The sequence below is a fragment of the Pipistrellus hanaki genome (genome assembly GCF_964339955.1).
Source record: "Pipistrellus hanaki genome assembly, chromosome: 5".
Taxonomy (NCBI): Eukaryota; Metazoa; Chordata; class Mammalia; order Chiroptera; family Vespertilionidae; genus Pipistrellus; species Pipistrellus hanaki.
The window spans coordinates 47,125,930-47,148,805 of record NC_140507.1 but is presented as its reverse complement, the minus strand read 5'-3'; the positions used below and the strand labels follow the sequence as shown (position 1 = coordinate 47,148,805).

The window sequence follows — 22,876 nt, the reverse complement described above, 5'->3', positions numbered from 1 at the left end:
ACTTAGCATAAATACTCTATAGGTGTCCATTCATGTTGTCACATATGGCAGGATTTTGTTCTTTTTTATTGCTGCACAATATTCCATTGTGTGTCTATGTATACACCCACCATATCAGCTTTATCCATTCAACTGTCTATGGATACCTAGACATATCTTGGCTATTGTAAATAATGCTGCAGTGAATATGGGGATGCATGTGTCTTTTTGAATTAGTGTTTTTGTTTTCTTTGGATAAATACCCAGGACTGTATTTCTAGGTTATATGGTATTTCCGGTTTTATTTTTTGAAGAGTCTCCTTATTGTTTTGCATAGTGACTGCACCAATTTGCAGTCCAGAGTTCTCTTTTTTTCTACATTCTCACCAACGCATGCTATTTGTTGACTTTTTTATAATAGCCATTCTGACTGTTGTAAAGTGTTATGTCATTGTGGTTTTGATTTGCATTTCCCTGATATTAGTGATGTCTGTTGGCCATTTGTATGTCTTCTTTGGAAAAAATTTTTTTCATGTCCTCTGCTCATATTTTTGGATTGTTTATTATTTTTTTTGTTACTGAGTTTTATGAGTTTCTTATGTATTAAGGGATATCAATTCCTTATCAGATATATTGGAGTTGTAACTCCTAAAATTACTTTATAATATAAATTTTCAAGTGGCCTTCAGAGTAGTTGAGATGTGGTTATTTTAAATGTCAGTTTTTGTGTTTTGTTTTTTCCCTCCACCTTGTGCTATAGGGTACCAGGAACATCTTTGAGACACCTAGCAATAGAAAATAATATTGATCTTCTCTTAAGTGTGGAAGTTAAAGTATTGGAGGCTAGCCAAAGGGTCCTAAGCATTTACTTGATAATAGTTTGTTTGAAACCAAAGCTAAGAGACAAAAGGCCAATAAATTATCCTTTTGTTGAATTAGTAGCTTAATTGAAGAACAAAGGCTACAGAATGAGAGGATTTGGTTCATTTTGTAGTGTGGCTTATTTCAGGTGGTGCTTTAAGATTTTGGGCAGCCTGGCCTGTGTGGTTCAGGGGTTAACGTTGACCCATGAACTAGAAAGTCAGGGTTTGATTCCTCTTCAGGGCACATGCCCAAGTTGTGGCTTGATCCCTAACAGGGAGCATGCAGGAGGCAGCTAATCAGTGATTCTTACTAGTCATTGATGTTTCTATTTCTCTCTTCCCTCCTCTCTGAATTCAATACAAATATATTTTAAAAAATATTTTGGGCATAAGAGCAAATTTCAAGGCTATTGGAATGACAGCACAGCAGCATATTTGCATCCTGTGTGCTGCTCACTTGGATGCTCTTTCAAGAGTCCTGTAAGGATTTAAGAATTGAGTTTGGCTCAGTGGTAGAGTGTCGGTCTGCAGACTGAAAGGTCCCAGGTTCGATTCCTGTCAAGGGCAAGTATATTGGTTGCGGGCACATCCCCAGTAGGGGGTGTGCAAGAGGCAGCTGGTCGATGTTTCTCTCTCATCAATGTTTCTAGCTCTCTATCTCTCTCCCTTCCTCTCTGTAAAAAAAATCAATAAAATATATTAAAAAAAAAAAAGAATTGAGTATCTTAATTTTTCTGAAAGCACTTAGTTTCTACATAAGGCAGGTAATTTAAAACGCCTGGGGTGGATCTAAGCAGTGCACAGCAGAGATTCTGTTAGTTCTGCTTTGTGAAGAGCCAATTTACAGTAGAGGGCTGACCAAGAGAAGAAAGTGTCTTAAGTTTACAAAGATTTTCTTTAAGGAATGATTTCAGTATTTCAGTGACCTAAAGGAGAAATGATAATAAGCTCTTTGTAGAATGACATCTGTTTTAAGAAATACTGCTGTTTGTGTGTGTCATGTCATCCTTATGATTAGAGAAAGAAATGGGAATGAATAAAGATTTAGAAATTATAGAAAGACAAATGATGTGTCTGTTGGTTGTGAGATTTTTTGGGAGTGTCTAGGTTGTAACTTAAATCTTATTTTAACAAAATGCTTAATAGTATGTTGCTTTTTCTTTTAGGTATTGCATTCTCAGTCTCGCCATGTTGAAGTCAGAATGGCCTGTATTCACTATCTTCGAGAGAACAGAGAGAAATTTGAAGCGGTAATTTGTAATTTTAAACGAAATGGTATCTCGACTTGCTTTTACAGTTCACCCTTTAGAAAAGTGGTCTAGTGGGAATTTCACAGGATGGATCTTAATGGGGGTTATGAAAATCCCCCTTATAAAAAAGAACTGCTTTATTGAGTTTAAATCCAATTATATTTTTTTGTGGTAGTTTTTATTGCCATTTAGTGGTATTCATTTATTATTCAGGCTTTTAGAAAGCTTCTGTGACAGATAAGACACAGCTATGGAGGACAGAGGATGACTTGGGCAGGCTCCTTACATATAAAGAGTGAGTTTTGTATGACATAGATTAAATGGGAGTGTTGTGGTTAATAGAGTTTTCCGTGATTTCCCCTATGAATTCATACTACATCTTTTATTTTATCAGAAAGCATTTATATATTTTAATTTTCAGGCTTCATTGTGAATCATATTAGAATACTGTAATTATGTAAATATGATTAATAGTTAATAGAATGTTGTAGAACACTTTACTGGAATTTTCTCAGTAGTATGTAATAGGTTATAAAATATGACAGTGACCTATTTTCATTTTACATTGAGAGCCTTGTAAGATTTGCTTAGAATTAAGTCATATGACAACTTTCAATGATATGCTCCCCTGTGGACTGCTAAAAGAACGTTGGTGTTTTGCAAATAACTCAATTCTGAGAGCTAATAAATAAGTGGTCATTAATTTGGCTATGTTCTTGGGTTGGTTTTCCTATATTCAAGCAAAATATTACTTTGTAACATTTTCCTGAGTGCCATTTTATAAAATGGACAATAATACATTTCAGGAAGGAGAATTACCTACTTGGTCAGGAGATATGAAAACTTGTCTTACAAAAAGAAAACTGGTAATGAGGCTACATAGAATATTAGGGTGTGGTGGAGAAGAGAAAGGTAAATGGAGTAGTGGTCTTTAAGTATTTGAAGAAATTACAAATGAGTTAGTCATTATTATTGACCCCAGAGGGTAAAACTCTCTTGACAATAATGGAAATTACTAACACTGGTTGAGCACTTAATATGTGCCAGGCATTATTTTAAATGCTTTGCATATATTTATTTAACCCTTGCAATCTTACAAGATATTACCAAAAGTTGAAAATTCCAAAGGGGTAAGTTTCACTTTACCATTTCTGTTGGCCAGAATGGGAAAAGGCTGTCATGGGAAGTGGGCAGGGTATTCCTTGTGACTGAGGATGTTCAGTCAGAGCCTAGCTGGATGCTTTTCTGATTAGAAAGGAGTGTCTTATATTGGATACTAGAGGCCCAGTGCACGAAATTCTTGCCCTAAGTTGGGGTGTCCCTCAGCCCAACCTACGCCCTCTCCAATCTGGGACCCCTCCATGGATATCCGACTGCCTGTTTATGCCCAGTCCCCGCAGTCGGACATCCCTCTCACAATCCGGGACCACAGGCTACCAACCGATCGCCTGCCTGCCTGTTTGCCCCTAACTGCTACCGCCTGCCAGCCTGATCACCCCCTAACCACTCCCTTGCTGGCCTGGTTGCCCCCAACTGCCCTCCCCTGTAGGCCTGGTTTCCCCTCCGCCCCTCAACTGCCCTCCCCTGCCTGCCTTTTCCTCCCAACTGCCCTCCCCTGCAGGCCTGATTGCCCACAACTGTTCTCCCCTGCTGGCCATCTTGTGACGGCCATCTTGTGAATGGGTGTGATGGCTAATTTGCATATTACCTTTTTATTATATAGGATTATATAGGATAGGCTTGTAAAACACTGCTTAGGTCTCTACCAACTGTAAATGGTTCTTTGGGGTTTTAAGTCTATAAATAATCATCTAATAAAACAGTAGCCTCTGATTGGTGGATATTTAAAATAATTAGCTATTTTGTTATAATGTGTTGAACTCAAGATACTTTCTGGAAATTTGACAGTATACTGTCTATAAAATAATCTCAGTCTTAAAAAAAGATCTGAGGGCATTTAAAAGATTTTTATAGACTAGGTAGTGTACTTTAATGTTTTTTAATTTTGCAAAATTGACTGAGCCTGTAATTTAAGTAAAATTGTAATTTAAATAAAATTGATGTTTCAGATGGTGTTTTAGGGCTTTCTTGATTAAATTAGTATAATGACCATTAGAAAAACAAACAAAAAAAATGTTATCACAGCTTTTTTTTTTTTTTTTTTTAGGTTTGTTATTGATTTTTAGAGAGGAAGGGAGAGGGATTGACAGAGAGAGAGAAACATGTGCCCTGTCAAGAAATTAAACCTGCAATCTTTTGGTGCACGGGAGCTTCAACAGCCAGGGCTCACATAGCTTTTTAATTTTATTGATTTCAGAAAGAAAGGGAGAAGGAGAGAGAGATAGAAATATCATTGATGAGAGAGAATCATAGATCGGCTGCCTCCTGCACACCCCCAACTGAGGATCGAGCCCACAACCTGGGCATGTGCCCTTGACTGAAATCAAACCCAGGACCCTCATTCCCATAGGCAGTCGCTCTATCCACTGAGCCAAACCAACCAGGGCTCACATAGCTTGAATAAACTTTTATTTTTATGTTAAGGTGACAATGAAGCAAAGTGTATTAGAAAATATCTTACTGATTTTTCAAAATATCTTTAGCATTATTAATTCTCATCTCTGTTTTTAGTATAACTGACTTAAGAAACAGTGAATATTCATATCTGTATTAGTAAACCAATGTCTTAGCTAATGTATCTGTCTTTGTTTATTCTCCCCTACGTATTGGCCATTTTCAAATTAATCTTAAAATGCTGCTTTTACCATATCATTTCTCTGTTCATAATGTCACCTGCAGTGACCTTGTATTGCCTTCTCTCCTTCTGAAAGTCCTGCCTGGGCTCAAACTGTCTATAAACAGATGTTCAGTCTGAGTTCTCTCTCACTCTGCTCTCCTCATGAAAGTACCCTGTTCTTGCTGACTAGGTCACTTCTGTCTGCCCAACACAGTGTCCTCACTGTTTCCACATGCCATCTTGTCCCTGTGTCTGTCCACATCCTGTCCAGGAAACCTTTTCTGACAGAACTTCCTTCTTTAAGTTCTTTTTACGTGTTTATGATCCTCACTTAATGATTTGTATGTATTTTCATAATTAGATTATATATGTGTATATATATTTTACTGTTACTGAGGTATCCAAGGTTTATGTAAGAACTCAGTAATTCACAATGGAGAGGTTAACTGTTGTTTTGATGTATTCCTAATAGATTTCTTTTTCCTTTTCCAGTTTATAGAAGGATCATTTGAAGAGTATTTAAAACGTTTGGAAAACCCACAGGTATGCAGTAGTCTTTTATCTATTATATATATATGATTAATATTATAGTGTACAGTGAGTTACCCTGTTTCCTTGTAAAACATTTCTTAGGTACACATTTACATAGCATTTAATTGGAAGACAGTTGGAGCTTTGTACTGTACTGTGCACTAGATATTGCCTAAGGACAGGGTTGTGGTATCTTTATCTTTGTTATAATGGCATGTGACTGTAGTTTAAAAGAGCTAAAATAAAACTGGTGATGAATTTCATGATGCTGTGTTGGTGGGTGTATGGGGGTTGGTGGACAGGTCAAGATTTGATTACTTCTTCAGGTAACTGAGAAGATAGGTTCTTTTATGGAGATTTTATTTCCCATAATTAGCTTGAGAAGAAGGAAATGTCTGTTGAGAATAAAAGGTAAGCACTTCCAGGTCTAACAGCCACACTTCCTCAGTTAATGCTGATGTTAAAATAAATTTTTTTCTGCTTACAAAACTCCTGTAAAAAATCCAGATATCATGGGATGTCATGTAGAATGTTCTGTTATCTCCAGAGGTAATTACTGTCAATTTTAAAATGACATTAGCAAAGGATGAAGCTAAGGAGAGGAGTCAGGTAGGAGGGAAGGGAATAGTAACATGAGATCAGGGTGTTTGGTCAACAACTGGTATCTCAGTTTGATTCCCTAACATTAGTTTGAGTTTTGCTGTGGTCCAAGAATTGCCAGTCACCTTGGGGATGCAGAAGTGAGAAAGTACATATGCCATAAGAAGAACAGGAATGATGTTATAGGCATTCAGAGTTTTGTTTCTAGCTGGGGAGGCAAAGCAAGAGTTGGAGTTTGCATTTGGAGTCTGAATAGATTCTGAATAAGAAACGCCAGGGGTGAAGGTCAATTTTCAGGTAGTGAAAATTGTGAGCAATGCAGATTCAGAATGCAGTCCAGTTTTGTGGAGCATGGAGCATTTGAAAGTAGGAGGTAATGAGAAATAAGTCAAAGGGCAAGCTATGGGTCAGATCATGAGAAAGCCCTCAGTGCTAACTAAGCTCACCAAGTTGAAGCTTATGCTTTAGACCAGCATATCTCAGTGTGAGTTACACACCATCTGCATCAGAATCACCTGAGGTAGTTGTGCAGATGCAGGTCCCCGCCTCTTTATTGCTGATCTGAATCAAAGTCTGTGCCTGGGGCCTGGGAATCTGGCATTGGGAAGCCTTGCAAGTTTTTTGGGGCAGGAAGTGAGTGAGTGTGTTTTGTTCACCACTGTGAACTAGATAACAGTGCCTGACATTTATATTGACTGAATGAATGGATGAAAGAATTTTGTATAAAGGTGGTTTCGAGGGAGATGAGATCAGAGGCAAGAAGACCAATTGCAGTGGTTTTAAGATATTTTTATTTTATTGATATTGATTTTTTTTTTTTTTTTTTTTTTTTTTTGGAGAGAGAGAGAGAGAGAGAGAGAGACAGACAGACAGACAGACACAGACAGACATACATACATACATTTAAAATTGACCCTGGTTAGAGAAGATGCTGTGATAGCCATTGTCTACTTAACCAGACTACACCAGAATTTATTCTGAAGATTAAATATAAATAGTACATTATATGAGAGGTAGTATTTTGTTGAGACAAATAGAATAATTTTCCATTTTTTAAAGTGATGTAACACATTTTGCATTAGGTGTCGCTTTTGTTTGTAATCTGAGAGATTTCATTTACATCAGAGGGGTGTTGCTTGCAGCAGTTAATTAAAAAACCATTGTTAGGTAGAGGCCTATTTTAAGAAATCAATTTTAATATATGGCATCCATTTCAGTTTGAAAACCAGAACCAATTTTTAAGAACTATTAAAATGAAAAATCTCTGGGGAAAAGATTATTACCCTTATCTGTGTTCATTGTCTAAAATCTTTTTCTTACCTCAAATTTCTTTTCTTTCAAGGAAAAGCTGGCAGCATTCATGTACCATAGCTCATTATTTTTAGTGACTGTTGGTATTAAGTCTTTACTAATTTCAAAAATAGTGTAGAATACATTCTTATGGTAAAATATTTAATATTGAATGAAAATCCTTTATTTTCCCTGTCTCCACTGTCAATTTAGGATGTTATCCTCCCAGTCCTCTCAAGGAATGTATGCATACATATTATACACACTAGAGGTCCAGTGCACAAAATCCATGCACGGAATGGGGGCTGTCCCTCAGCCCAGCCTGCACCCTCTCTGATCTGGGACCACTCAAGGGATGTCCTGCTGCTCGTTTAGACCAGATTCTGGTTGGATCGGGCCTCAATGGGCAGTCAGACATCTCCCTCACAATCCAGGACTGCTGGCTCCCAACTGCTCACTTGCCTGCCTTCCTCATTGCCCCTAACTGCTTCTGCTTGCCAGCCTGATCACCCCCTAACCACTCCCCTGCCAGCCTGATTGATGTCTAACTGCTCCCCTGCCAGCCTAGTCACTCCTAATTGCTCTCCCCTGCAGGTCTGATCCCCCCAATTACTCTCCACTGCAGGCCTGAGTCCCCCGCAACTGCCCTTCTCTGCAGGCCCACTCACCCCCAACTTCCTCCTCTGCCGGCCTGGTCCCTCTCAACTGCCCTCCCTTGCTGGACATCTAGTGGTGGCCATCTTGTGTACACATGGGGGCAGGATCTTTGACCACATGGGGGCAGCCATCTTGTGTGTTGGAGTGATGGTCAATCTGCATATTATTTTTTTATTAGATAGGATAAGTTTTTGTTTTATACAATAGGATTCTTTTACAATGATTTTTTATACTTGTCAGTGATTTTTTTCTAAGTCTCTTCACATGGGTATACCTCATTCTTTTTCATGATTGCATGTTTCATATATAGTATGGATAAAATGTGTAAGTTATTTAATTATTCCTTACCTGTTAGTGGAATTTGGGGCTCTAACAAACATTTTTTAAAACTATTACAGATAGCTACAGTGAACATCCTTGTTTATGTTTGTGGACATAGGAAACATTTCTGTAGTATAGGTTTATAGAAGTTGAATTGCTTTGTCTAAGAGTTTATGGAAATATTTTAAGAATTTTATATATATTGGCCATTTCCTCCTTAGAGACTTAAAGTAACTCCTTTAGGATTGAAGAATCTCTACCTCATTTGAAAAGGATTGCTGGGATACTGCTCTCTTTGTACTTTCAACACGTGCCAAGCTCTGTCCTGGGTGCAAGGTTAGAGGACAGAACCCTTGCATTCAATAAGTTCTCAACTTAAGGATATCACTTCTTGGTTTTAATACACCACTAGGACCTGTCATTTTACCCCATTACTAAGGATTTTTGCAACATACGGGCTGCTTTTTAGTATATATAACTTGTTGTATGTAAATGTTTTTATAATATTTATGATACTACTAATAAGCTTTCTGAGCTTTATATTGTATAAAGGTATGTATGAAGATGTTGTTTGGAGCAGCGATTTTCAATCTTTTTTATCTCATGACTCATAATCTAATTACTCAAAATCTGCGGCACACCAACAATATATGTTTTACTAATCTGACAGAAAAAAAATAGGTATAATTTTGATTCATTTACACCTGACGGTTACTGTTGTCATTTTTTATTTGACATTCTAAGGGAAAAGAGGTCAGTGCCCTTATTAAATAGTCAAATATTGCATATTTTAAAAATTCTTGCAGTACATTGGTTGAAAATCACTGGTTTAGAGGTATATTGTAAAAAGTCAGACATTTAAAGGCCATTTTTTTTTTTTCTTTAATACAGGAATGGGTTGGACAGGTGGAAATAAGTGCCCTTTCTCTTATGTACAGGTAAACACTAATAACATAATTCAACAACAGTAAAGTTAGTGGAAAATTAATATATTACATTATACTAAAATTGTGAAAATAGTGATTTTATGTCTTGGTTGTGAAGCATCTTTCCTAAGTTTTTTTTTATTGTATGAATTAGATTTTGACATTTAGATATATCAATGTTTAGAAATTTTAATTTTCAAGATATTTTTGGAAAGGAGTACAGAAAATTTTACAGACCTCTAAACGTTACCATTTATCAACCTTATAGAGAAATGATTTCTTGCTTTCTCATGGCCAGTAGCACTGAAGGGCCATTAGAACAGAGGCAAAACACCTGTGTCAATTACCAATTTTACTACTATTGCCTAGTAGAGGAGCAGGTGAATGCTTTATATTTTCTTTTCAAAATGTCTTTGTACATTTCCTCTTCACAACCTCTGTATTTGAGGTTTCCTTTAAGAATTATATATGAAATCAGACATATACAAGCTATATTTGAAATTTTTTTTTTTTTTTAAGAAGATGCTTTTATATAGGTATTTTACAACTTAGTATTCCATTGCTATCTTATGTTTACTGCTATATCTTCAGTGTCTAAACAAACCATCAGAAGTAATTTCTAAAAATGTTACTTTCAGGAAAGATTTTGTAATTTATCGGGAACCAAATGTTTCTCCTTCACAAGTAACTGAAAATAATTTTCCTGAAAAGGTAAGAATTTTTTCAATGTTTTTAAAAGCTTTAAGTGAAAGAACTACTCAGTTGCCACCTTGACCTCCTAAGCTATAATTTTAAGGTGGTTTTGGAAATATTTGTGCATGAAGGCTAATACTGAGTTATATACTGTAGCTCCCGTTAATCATCATTGAACCATATTACTTTGTATTAGTTTTTCCTGACAAATCACCGTGTTGAACCCTATCACTAGAGGAAAAAAGTTGAGATACTAGTGTTTATGAACATTAAATAGTAAAATAACTTGTAAAAATAGGTTCTTCCATTACATCCAGAAATACTTTGGTAATCATATTTCCCATTATAAAGATAATTTGCTGACTAAGTTGTTATCTGTTCAAAGCAGAAACAATTGGAAAAATATATACTCTAGAAGGAAAAAAATCGCAGCTGATTCATTATAAGGATACTTTGTTTTAATTAGTTGTTTTGGAGCCATCCAGGCCAAGTTGAAGTATCTTTGTCACTATGCTAATGGTGGTAAGGGGGAGGGATATTGAGTGAAATACTACCTTAATAAGGACTTAGAGGTTCCTAACATGCTTGTCTCTGGATCTGGCCTTTTCCAGTACACTTAATGGAATATGACATACGTAGTCTAAATAAAATAAGTGTGCATTTCTCTTTGAATAAGTAATTAACTATTTAGGAAATACAGTTGATTTTTAAAAAAATATATTTTATTTATTTTGTACAGAGAGGAAGGGAGAGAGATAGAAAGTTAGAAACATTGATGAGAGAGAGTCATCGATCAGCTGCTTCTTGCACACCCCCCCACTGGGGATATGCCCGCAACCATGGTACATGCCCTTGACTGGAATCGAACCCGGGACCCTTCAGTCCCCAAGCCGACACTCTATCCATTGAGCCAATCCGGTTTCGGCAATACAGTTGATTTTTTAACAACATGAGTTTGAACTACATAGGTCCACTTATATGTGGATTTTTTTCAATGAATATATAGTTTGTCTTCTGTATCCCAAAGTGTCCGGATTCAATCAACAGCAGATTGAAAACAGTATTTTCCGATTTGAGGTTAGAAGTTGGGAATCTGCAGATGGGGAAGGCCAATTATATGCATTGTTCTACACCATTTGATATAAGGGACTTGACTATTCGTGGATTTTGGTATGGGGGTTAGTGTGTCCTGGAACCATACCCTGCAGATACCTAGGGAGGACTGTAGATAAGTTTTGGGGGATTCGAAAGTTATATTTGGATTTTCGAATGCGAAGGAGTTGGCACCTCTAACCCCCACATTGGCCAAGGGTTAACTGTACTTTAACTGTTAGAAGCAGAAAAATGTTATTTTTGATTCTGCCTCTTAGAGGTAAGTATTAATAACATTTTGGAATATTTTTTTACGGTCTCTTACATCTTGTTTCTTTAGTAGCTGAAATCATACTGTTTTTTTTTTTTTTTTTTTAAAAATATATGTATATGTATTTTTATTGATTTCAGAGAGTAAGGGAGAGGGAGAGAGAGAGAAACTTCAATGATGAGACAGAATCATTGATTGGCTGCCTTCTGCACCCCTCCCTACTGGGGATCGAACCTACAACCCGGGCATGTGCCCTTGACTGGAATCGAACCTGGGACCCTTCTATTTAGGAAATACAGTTGATTTTTTAACAGAAAAATCAGGCCGATGTTCTATCCACTGAGCCAAACCAGCTAGGGCAATGTATTTATTTTTTATCCATAAGCATTCCCCAAGTCATTAAGAACTTTTTGATTTAATAGCTGTGTAACATTTCAGCATGTAGATATACCATAGTTGACTACTTTGGAGCTTTAGATTGCTTCTAAAATACTCATTTTCTGTTTGAAAATTATTTACTAGTGATTGAGAAATATTGGAGATAGTAAGTTGCTAGGTAAATATCAAATATGAAGTACTGAAAAGTGTCTTTTATTTTTTCCTTTCAGGTATTACTGTGTTTTTCGAATGGAAATCACTATGATATTGTCTATCCCATAAAATATAAAGAGAGCTCTGCTATGTGTCAGTGTAAGTTTCACCCTTGTGTTTGTATAGGAAATTATATTCCTAAGATACACAGTCTTAATGCACAAAAGTCAGGGCACATACACTCTGTTCTGTTGTATAAAATGATATTTCTAGAAACCTTAGGTTACCAAAAATATTAATACTGTATTAAAAAAAAGATCTAGTAGCTAGAGTTTGACTTATAAATGCAACATTATTTATTTTCTGTGGTAAATAAGATCAATAATAAGGTTTTGTATGTATTTTAAAAGCTGATAGTATATGGCTTGAAAATTTAAATGGCCGAGCAAATCAAACATTTGATTATATTTGGCTCTAGAGCAGGGTTTCTTAACCTTGGCACTATTGACATTTTGGACCAGGTGATTCTTGTTGTGGGGGCTGTTCTGTACATTGTAGGATGTTTAGTAGTAAACATAGGATCTGCTGTGTAGATCTCTCTCCCATTGTAACAACCAAAAATGTCACTAGATTTTGTCACATATTTCCTGGAAGGGTACAGTTCCATCCCAATTGAGAATTACTGCTCTATTAGTTCCTTCCTTTGTCTGTACTAAATGCACATCACTTGTACTAAGCAGTGGTGTTGGGCATGCAACAGCTTTTCCTCTTTTTTTTTTTTTAAATGCTCACATGAAGTTGAGAAAGTGAAAGGGAAGGTAGAAGAGACAGAGAGAGAAACATTGATATGAAAAACACACATTGATTGGTTGCCTCCCTGACCTGGCATCAAAGCTGCAACCCAGGTTCATGCCCTTCACTGGGAATCGAACCATAGTTCACTCATAGGTTCATAGGTTGATGCTCAATCCCTGAGCCACTTTGGCTGGGCTGAGAATACATTTTATAACACTTTATTTTTATTCTTTTATAGAAAATTGTCTTCTTCATAGCAGTCTTTTAAAAAAAAAAAATGTTTTGTTGTTTTGTTTATTAATCCTCACCTGAGGATATTTTTCTGTTGATTTTTAGAGAGAGTAGAAGGAAGGGGGAGACACAGAGAAACATCTAATGTGAGAGACACATCAATTGGTTGCCTCCCGCACACTCCCCGCTCCTGGCCGGGAGCCAGGGTTCGAGCCTGCAACCCAGGTACATACATGCCCTTGACCGGAATCAAACTTGGGAGGGATCCTACAGTTTGTGGGCCAACACTGTATCCACTGAGCCAAACTGGTTAGGGCAAGCAGTCTTAATGTTTCTTAATGTTTTCTATCCAAGTCTCTTAAGATTGGGCATGTTGTATGCTATCTATAATTCTCAGTTTCCTCATCTGTACAGAATAATTATACCACTGTGCTGGGATTAAATATGGAGATAATGTAAAGGCTTACCGCATGGAGTGTAATAATTGCTCAATATGCATGTTTACTTATTGTCATCATACTTCTTTCAGAGCTGTGATATTTTTTTGTGTTGATATTTTTTTAAAAATGGCAGATATCTTAATGTAATGGTTTTAAACTGATTTACACACAAATTCTGGTTGCTCTCCATGTAGGCAACTTTCTGATTAAATATGACCATAGATGTTGCAGGTGTCTAGTTAATGGGCAATAGATACTCAATTTTATATTAGAACATAAAATTAGTTAATGTTTCATAACATCTCTCTTGTTAATTGCAGCTCTCCTTTATGAATTACTGTATGAGAAGGTATTTAAAACTGATGTTAGTAAAATTTTGATGGGACTCAACACCGCTGAAGTAGCTGGTGAAAGCCACAGTGAAATATCGGATTCAGAGGATGATAGTTGCAGGTAAGAATAATTTCTAAGATATCTTTATTGTGCTGTACAAAGAAACAGTTCAGTAAATGATTCTGCAAGGAGTTACCTGACACTGAAATATTATGGTATTCCTAAAATATAGCAATCCGCAATAGAAGGTTCTTTATCTCTGCCACTAATTTTACTTCATAAAGCTTATATTTTGGTTAGAAAGCATCTAGTTCTATGTAATCTGGATGTGTATATGTGGAATAGATTTGGTCTACCTATATCTGTCGCATTATAAAATTTTAAGGTTAACCTGTCAATTGTTTGCGTATTCAGTGCTAAAAAAATGGCCATTTTGATTTCCTTGACTTCCTTTATTTTTTTTAAATAATGACACCTTTTTTTCTTTTTTAGATAATAAAAATTCCAAATTAGGGTTATAGTGTGGGAACAGCTCTGGATAATGCCTTTGTTTAGGTTGTGAATAAGAACCTTTTAACTCCGAGTCTAGGATATTCCCCCTCATCCCCTACCCCCACACAGGACATGTAAACTGGTGGACAAGAGCATGGGCTGTAGACTTCCAAACCTTGTTTCAATACTGGCTTCCTGCCAACTTACTATAGTTGGGGCAAGTTACTTAAATTCACTTAAGAAGCCTCAATTCTGCATCTGTAAAATGAGATATATTAGTAGTTTCTCAAAGGGCAGAATCCTCCTATATAATAAAGGCTTAATATGCAAATCGACCGAATGACAGAACGACCAGTCGCTATGATGCTCACTGATCACGAGGGGGCAGATGCTCAATGCAGGCCCCAGGCCAGTCAAGACAGGTGCCAGTGGGGGGCCCCGATTGCCCCACTGGTTGCCCCATAGATCGGGCAGGCCTAGGGATTCTACTTATACATGAATTTCATGCATCAGGCCTCCAGTTTATAATAATTAAATGAAATAACATATAAAGTGCATAAGCTAGTTCCTAGATAAAGTGCCCAACATATTAGTTTTTATCAATAATATTTAAAAAATACTAGAGTCCCAGTTCGTGAAATTCGTGCATAGGTAGGGTCTCTAGGTCGAGCTGGTGATAAGGGCCCATCTGTGGGACGACAGGTGGGTGGGGGGATCGGGGTCCCTGCTGGCACCCACCTTGGCTGGTGGCCTGGTGCCGCCCAGGTGGCAGCTCCTGCGTTGAGCATCTGCCCCCTGGTGGTCTGTGCATGTCGTAGCGATAGGTTGTTCCGCTGTTAGGTTGATTTGCATATTAGGGCTTTATTATATAGGATAGGATATTTTATAGCAATTAATCATATTCCGTTCCTAATGAAGTTAAACTATATTATTGCTGTTGTATCTTAAAAAGGAAAGTATCCTACTCGGTGTTACATACTATGAAACTAAAGAAAGAAATGAAATTGATATCTTAATTCTTTATTAAATAGTACTTAAATATATCTTCATTTGTAATTTTAGGCATTTCTTAAATTAAGTTTTCCTGATCCTGTTTGAAAAATTGTCTACCATTTGTTTATAAGAAAGAAATGAATCAGTTAGGTTAGAATCTGGATCTATTATAAATTTAATGCTAGAATGGACTAACTTTGCCCATGTAAAATTTTTGCTCCATGGTTTTCTCTAGCACCTCTCTGATTAAGATATGTCATTGAACATAGTAGAAAGTTAATTAGGGAAGGTGTGCTCATTATAATGCTGTTTTTCTTTTTATATTTTACTATTGTAGCCCTTGGAACATAGGAGCCTTTCTCGTTAACTTTTTGCATTATTATAGATTTCTTGTGTCATATTTGGCTTAGGGAAGACAAGGCTTCAAGCAGGGAAGAGTGCTACACAACCATGGTATGATAGGTAGGCATAATATGATAGCAAGGGGGAAAGACTAGGGATGTTGTTTACTCTCGTGCCTGGATTCTTTTCACATTCACATTGGCCAGTGCTGAAGTACTGGAAATTATGGGTGCTTTCTTTTAAATCTAGACACTAGCTACTTGGAGTCTCTTAAAGATTGTTGCATTTAAGGGTGTAGACTTGGGAAATTGTCCTGAAGACTAGAAATTGATTAAGAAGTGTAGGACAGAAGAGTATAGATGGCTCCTCACCTCATCTCCCACTTTGTTTGCCATCCCTCTGTTCCAGCCTTGCCAGCCTCTTGTCCACACCAGGATCTTTGCACTTGATTTCTGTTTTTTTCTGCTGGAATACTGAGTAGCCATATGGTTTGCTATCTCATCACCTTTAATTACTTATTCAAAAAGACATCTCAACAAGTTCTTTCCTCATCCTACTTTTTATTATTTAAGCCTATGGCTGAACACTAGATTTTTTCCTAACACCCCCAATAGCACTTTTTAGCATTAGCATACTGAATGTGGTTTGCATTCATTATCACTAGATTGTACGTCTTTTTGTAGTGGAATATTTTGTTTAATGGATCATTATCTATGTATTTAAAGGAAAAATTTTTACATTGAATGTTTTATAAACCCAATTATTCTACTTACCTGAATTTCAGTTTATTTCTGTTTGTTTTATTGAGCCAGTAAGAATTACTGATAAAAGTTTTTGACTTAATATTTTATAAGTCACACACACACACACACACACACACACACACTTTATTGTTTATATATTTTTAAATCTTCACCCAAGGACTTTTTTCATTGATTTTTAGAGAGAGTGGAAGAGAAGGGAAGAGACAGAGAGAAACATCCATGTGAGAGAGACAAATAGGTTGGTTGCCTTCCGCATGTGTCCTGACCAAGGCCAGGGTTCAAGTCTGTAAGTAACTGAGGTACATGCTCTTGACTGGAATTGAACCCAGGACCCTTTAGTCCAGCGGTCGCCAACCAGTGGTCCACAGAGGTCTGTGAGATCTGAGAGGTTGGCGACCACTACTTTAGTCCACAGGATGATGCTCTATCCACTGAGCCAAACTGATTAGGGCTACTTGCACAGTTTATTGAAATTTGTAAGGGCTCATTGGAATATAGCTTTGACTTTGTGGAATATAACTCTGGCTTCTGATAATTTTATGTGAAGTTAGAATAAATTAATTGCATGTGAACACATATTGTACTAATTATAGTTGTTTTTTTCCCTTTATAGGAGAAAAACTACCACTGCTAATGATGTAAATGGATTTAAAGCGCTGTCAAGTGATCAGGTATTTTTTCTAAAGGTCTTGTTCTTTAATATAAGAGCTTATGAAAGTGTAGTCTTAATTTTTTTTCTCTTTCTGGTACATTTTTCAGTAGAGTCAGGCACATCTAGTAAATTTTTCAGCAACTTAGTAATTTTTGAAGCTTTCTTTTGATTTTTTTTCTTATACATAGGTCAAACAAAATTGTTTTATTTTTTTTAATCCTGACTTTGTTTATTTAGCACCTGAAAAACAATGGGAACTCCCACAGCCTTCCTTTGTCTAGAAAGGTTCTTAAGTCACTCAATCCAGCAGTTTATAGAAATGTGGAATATGAACTTTGGCTCAAATCTAAACAAGGTGAGTTTAAAAATTTGCATTTTCCATGAATTTGTTTTGTGGCACGTAAAAATAATTAAGTCAACTTGATATTCTTTTGATATTATTTACAGCTCAACAGAAACGTGATTATTCCATTGCTGCTGGCTTACAGTATGAAGTTGGGGATAAATGCCAAGTAAGTGATTATATAGAAGAAAAGATCTTACCTGAAATCTTATTATAATAGGAACTGAGTAAACATAAGTTTGAATGTGTTGTTAATTTGGAATTTTAGAATATATTTTTTTATGTCTACATTTTCATGGTTTTAAATACTTAGCATTTTTATTCATTTGAGTACATTACCAAAATTGTATGTATCTAAAACCTTGGTATCCTGTCACATGATCTTTAAAAAAATAATCTAATTTTTGATATTGCTTGCTTTGAAGAAGTAATAGTAGTATTTTAGATTTTTAGATATTTTCATTACAGTTAGCAAGTATTTTATAATTGGTTCAAGCTTGATATTATAGGTTATTTGTTTTGCTTATAAAAGCTAATTTGGAAGATTGAGAGGTACATAATGTTTTTGTTTGTTTGTTTGTTTTTTAAAAAAGAGCTGAAACTGGTTTGGCTCAGTGGATAGTGTTGGCCTGCAGACTGAAAGGTCTCAGGTTCGATTCCAGTCAAGGGCATGTACCTTGGGAGCACATCCCCAGCAGGGGGTGTGCAAGAGGCAGCTGATCGATGATTCTCTCTTGTTGATGTTTCTAACTCTCTATCCCTCTCTCTTCCTCCCTATAAAAAATAAATAAAATATATTTTAGAAAAATAAAAAATAATAAAAAAGATATATCTTTTTATTGATTTCAAAGAGGAAGGGAGTGGGAGAGAGAGAAACGTCAATGATGAGAGAGGATCATTGATTGGCTGCCTCCTGCATGCCCCACTCTGGGGAGATTGAGCCTGCAACCCTGGCATGTACCCTCACTGGGAATCGAACCATGACTTCCTGGTTTATAGGTTGATGCTGAACCACTGAGCCAAGCCATCCAAGTGGTGTATAATGTTTTCTGTTGAATTAAGAAAGGAAAGTGGACTGATAATAAGAGATTTTCATTTACTTTGAATAAACTACTGCTCTGGACTTAAGTAGCTGATTTTTAAAGGGGAAAGTTGGGGATTAGATCAGTGTTTATTTTTTCTTAATCCTTACCCAAGATATTTTCCCCCTTGCTCTTCAAAGAGAGAGTAGAAGGGAGGAAGAGGAGGAGGAGGAGGAGGAGGAGGAGGGGGGGGAGGAGGAGGAAGGGAGAGAGAGAGAGAGAGAGAGAGAGAGAGAGAGAGAGAGAGAGAGAGAGAGAGAGAGAGAGATCAATGAGAAAGACACATCGATTGCTTCCCAAATGCTCCCTGACTGGGGATGGGGAGCGAACCTGCAACCCAGGTACATGCCTTTGACTGAGAATTGAATCCGAGACCCTTTGGTACGCAGGGCGATGCTCTAACCACTGAGTAACACTGGCAAGGACACATCAGTGTTTCTTAATTTGGAGTGATTTTGTATCCCCTCACTTTCTCCCTCTCTTTCTCCCTCCCTCCCTCTTTTTCCCACCTCCTTATTTTCTTTCTCTGAAATCAATAAAAACATATCTTAAGGTGAGGATTAAAAGGAAAAAAGTGTTGCCTTTTCAAAACTACCTTACATAGCCATTGACAAACAATTCTCTTTGTGGGGGGAAACACTCATTTCCTTTGTTATAAAGTGGTTTGTGAAAAGTATCTGATTGACCAGGATTGTGTCTGTGTACTTTTGAGCACTTTTCATAGTGTTCTGGTTCTGGGATATTTGAAAGGAAAAGAAGAAGAGGATGTAATTCATTTAGGTTCTTCCTTCTGAGATTTTAAAATTGTGCTCTAATTATAGAACAGAATTGTGGGGTCTTCGAAGGGAATAAAGAGAAGAATAAAACCTAGGCTTAGGGTTCCCCTCCTTCCCTACCCCTCAACAGAGAAGAGAAGATTGCTTGTCTTACGCTGCATCACTAAAGTTTAGTTACTCATTATTTTAAATCAAGCATATCTTCTTTGAAGTTGCAGTTGCTTTTGTCATTAATAAAGTAGTTCATAAAACAGATACTTGTTTTAATTTTTTCTGTTTTAGAGTATTTTGTTTCTAATTCTACTACTTAACTTTCACTTGAAACTTTATTGTGTAAACTGCTAGGAGTCAAATATGACTTGTTTACTCATGCATGTAAAATATAGTTATAACTTTTGGTAAAAAACTTCAGAAAAATCTTTTTGATAAACTCGAAGAGAGGAAGGCAAACTATCTTATTTTGATTTGTGAAGAATGAAACCTCAACTTGAGGACTTTGTCTACTAATAAAAGTACGACAGTACTCAAAGCCATGCAACATGGATGGGCTCTTAGCGCTCCTGGTGTAGTTCATTGTGCATTGACTATAGAAATACCTCAAGGCTTACTTTCCTGTCACAGTTTACTCTTGGAAAATACCAGTAGTATGTTAGAGAAGAGAAAACGGATCTATTTTTAGGGAGGAGAAAGGTCACAGTTACACACAGTAATTATAATAATACTGTCACGTCCTTCACGTATATGATACATACCTCATTCCATCTCCATCAGTCCTATGACTTTGGTACTATTATTAGCCTTATTTTGCATATGAAGACACTGGAGTATGAGAAGTAACTTGCCCAAGGTCATATTGCCAGTAAGTAGAAATGCCAGGCCTGGAATCCCGGTTGTGTTGTGCCACAATCCTACTTCAGGACCGGGACAAGATACCTCTCTTGTTAGGAGCCTTAGTAGATGGTGCTGCTACTATTTGAACTATTAAGGAAATGATTTAGAACAATTTTGGAAGGATAAACACAAAAGCATTTTAGGAGAGGTACGTAAGTCTGGGAGGTCAGAGAAACAGATATTGTATACTGTTTTGAAATTAGTTTTGCGTTTAACAATAATACTTTTCATTTTCTCTAATTGGAAACAAAATAAGTTTTAAAAACTGATCATTAATGCAAGTAAGCAGGTGACTGATCTTTTTGGAATTGTTCAGCAGGTTAGGTTGGATCACAATGGAAAATTTTCTAATGCAGACCTTCAAGGGGTTCATTCTGAGAACGGACCAGTTTTGGTTGAAGAAGTTGGAAGGAAGTATGTACTGCTCTTCAAATAAGGCATTTACTGTCTTTTCCTCTTGCGTAATGTAATCACGGGCATTTCAAAATGGCTGTGTATTTGTAAATTCATTTAAAGGTGTTGCCTATGGGTAGAAATATTTGTTTAGAGCTTTTGAAAAATAGTTTAAATTCAATGTTTTGCATGATGATATAGTAGTTTAAAATAAAAACTAATTTTGTCGGTTACTGTTTAAAATGTGCCATTCTTCACAAAGGCATTTTGGGAAATTGACTATATTACAACTATAAAGTGCGAGCTTTGGAGGACAGGGACCATATCCATTCCTAATGTTATTTGGTACTGCATTGCATGTAATTAATTTTAAATAAATGTCAGATGGAGTAAAATTTTATGGTAGATTTACAGTGTTACTTTAGAATACCTTTTATTTTAGTTGCTGCTGCCCGTACTAGAGATAGCTAGTAAGTCACACCTAAACTGTATTATGGAAAATTTCAATCACCCATAAATGTCAGGAGCATAGAGCAGAAAACCCTAATTATACCACCATTCTGGTTCATCAGTTAACCACATTTAGCAACCTTTTCTAATATATCCTCCCTAACCTTTTTTATAAATGGAGTTGGAATAATTTAAAAAATCCGGACATTATACCATTTCTCATAGACATGTAGGTGCTTTTATGTGTCTCTAGCACAGTAAGGGCTTCTGCCTCTCCCCACCCGAATGACAGTACCATTTTCACATCTAACAAATAGCAATCATTCCTCGTATCTTTTGCTTTGATTGTGATTTAAGGCCATTTAGTCTTCTGGTATTTTTGGGTTTGAAAACACACTTTTGATTTATGTTATCTTTTATTTATTAGAATTATATCTGGGTTGCTAAATGGCTTTGTTTGTACTTCATTTTTAATATAAGGACAAAAGCTGGAAATTCTTACATAAGTTATAAATAAAATTGCTCTGCTGAATATTTAAGTAGATATCATTGCTATGAGCACTTTAACTTATTACATGTCTTTTCCTTCCTTTTGAAGGCACTCACCGAAGACCCTCAAACCACCTCCCCCAGAAAGCTGGAACACAGTGTCAGGGAAGAAGATGAAAAAACCTTCCCCTTCTGGACAAAATTCCCATTCTGGTAAGAGCACATCAAGTTATTCTTTTTGGGGGGAGGGGTAAAGATCCATGGCATTGTTGATTATAGGAAATTATGGGGTATTTTTGGGTTCTTGTCACAGATACAGATTACAGAGGGCCAAAGAATTCAAGCAAGCCAGTAAAAGCTCCATCAGCACTACCTCCTCGACTCCAGCACCCTTCAGGAGTAAGACAGCATGCATTCTCTAGTCATTCTGCCGGGTCACCGTCTCAGAAACCCTCCAGTGAGCACAAGAATCTTAGCAGGACACCCTCACAGATCATAAGGTAAGGGAGGGGCATTTCTTTTATTTGCCACATTTCATGCTTTTCGTTACAGAATAATATTAAAAGTATCGTTGATAAAATACTATGTGAGGATTTCAGTTCTTCATAGTTCTCTTTAAAGAAATAAAAGTAACTGCAGAGTAAGTCATCTTTATTTTATTTATTTTTTATTGTCTAAAGTTTTACATGTCTCCCTTTTCCCCAGTTAACTCCCCCTTACCCAGCCCCTTGCCATTCCCACCCAGGCCAGCCCCCACTGCCCCAGTGTCTGTGTCCAGTGGTTATGTTAATATGCATGCATACAAGTTCTTTGGTTGCTCTCTAACACCCTTCCCCCCTACTATTTATCTCTGGATCTATTATTGTTCATCAAATTATGTTGATCATTATATCCCACACGAGTTAGATCATGTGATATTTATCTTTCTTCAACTGGCTTATTTCACTTAACAAAATGCTCTATAATTCCATCCATATTGTTGCAAATGGCAAAAGTTCCTTGTTTTATAATGGCATAGTATTCCATTGTGTAGATGTACCAGTTTTTTAATATACTCATCTGCTGATGGGCACTTAGGCTGTTTCCAAATCTTAGCTGTGGTAAATTGTGCTGCTATGAACATACGGCTGCATATATCCTTTCTGATTGGCGTTTCTGATTTCTTGGGATATATTCCTAGAAGTGGGATTACTGGGTTAAATGGGAGCTCCATTTTTAACTTTTTGAGGAAACTCCATACTGTTTTCCACAGCAGCTGCACCAGTCTACATTCCTACCAGAGTGCACAAGGGTTCCTTTTTCTCCACATCCTCCCCACCACTTGTTATTTGTTGATTTGTTGATGATAGCCATTCTGACAGGTATGAGAGGGTATCTGGTTTGTTTTTGTTTTTTTTTGTTTTTTTTTAAAATATATTATTGAGTTTTTACAGAGAGGAAGAGAGAGAGATAGAGAGTTAGAAACATCAATGAGAGGGTAACATCCATCAGCTGCCTCTTGCACACTCCCTACTGGGGATGTGTCCGCAACCAAGTTACATGCCCTTGAGTGGAATTGAACCTGGGACCAAACTGGTTTCGGCAGTATCTCGTTTTGGTTTGCAACTTTCGGATGATTAGTGACTATGAGCATGTTTTCATATGTCTCTGGGCCTTCTGTATTTCCTCT

At 36.7% G+C, this 22,876-nt stretch overlaps 1 protein-coding gene across 4 annotated transcripts in view; it reads left to right on the top strand.

Annotated features, from left to right (window-relative positions):
* Positions 1-22,876, top strand: part of OTUD4 (OTU deubiquitinase 4) — a 42,074-nt gene that overhangs the window by 6,263 nt on the left and 12,935 nt on the right. For 2 of the 4 annotated variants that reach the window (XM_084886336.1, XM_084886334.1), the window contains exons 2-13: positions 2,009-2,092; positions 5,322-5,372; positions 9,120-9,166; positions 9,793-9,865; positions 11,819-11,900; positions 13,528-13,660; positions 16,745-16,802; positions 17,021-17,138; positions 17,231-17,295; positions 20,195-20,289; positions 21,317-21,420; positions 21,521-21,707. In XM_084886336.1, the coding sequence (XP_084742462.1) occupies positions 2,009-2,092; positions 5,322-5,372; positions 9,120-9,166; positions 9,793-9,865; positions 11,819-11,900; positions 13,528-13,660; positions 16,745-16,802; positions 17,021-17,138; positions 17,231-17,295; positions 20,195-20,289; positions 21,317-21,420; positions 21,521-21,707 (1,097 nt within the window). Of the gene's footprint in view, positions 1-2,008; positions 2,093-5,321; positions 5,373-9,119; positions 9,167-9,792; positions 9,866-11,818; positions 11,901-13,527; positions 13,661-16,744; positions 16,803-17,020; positions 17,139-17,230; positions 17,296-20,191; positions 20,290-21,316; positions 21,421-21,520; positions 21,708-22,876 lie in introns of all 4 variants that reach the window. The other 2 variants (XM_084886335.1, XM_084886333.1) reach the window with 1 other exon arrangement.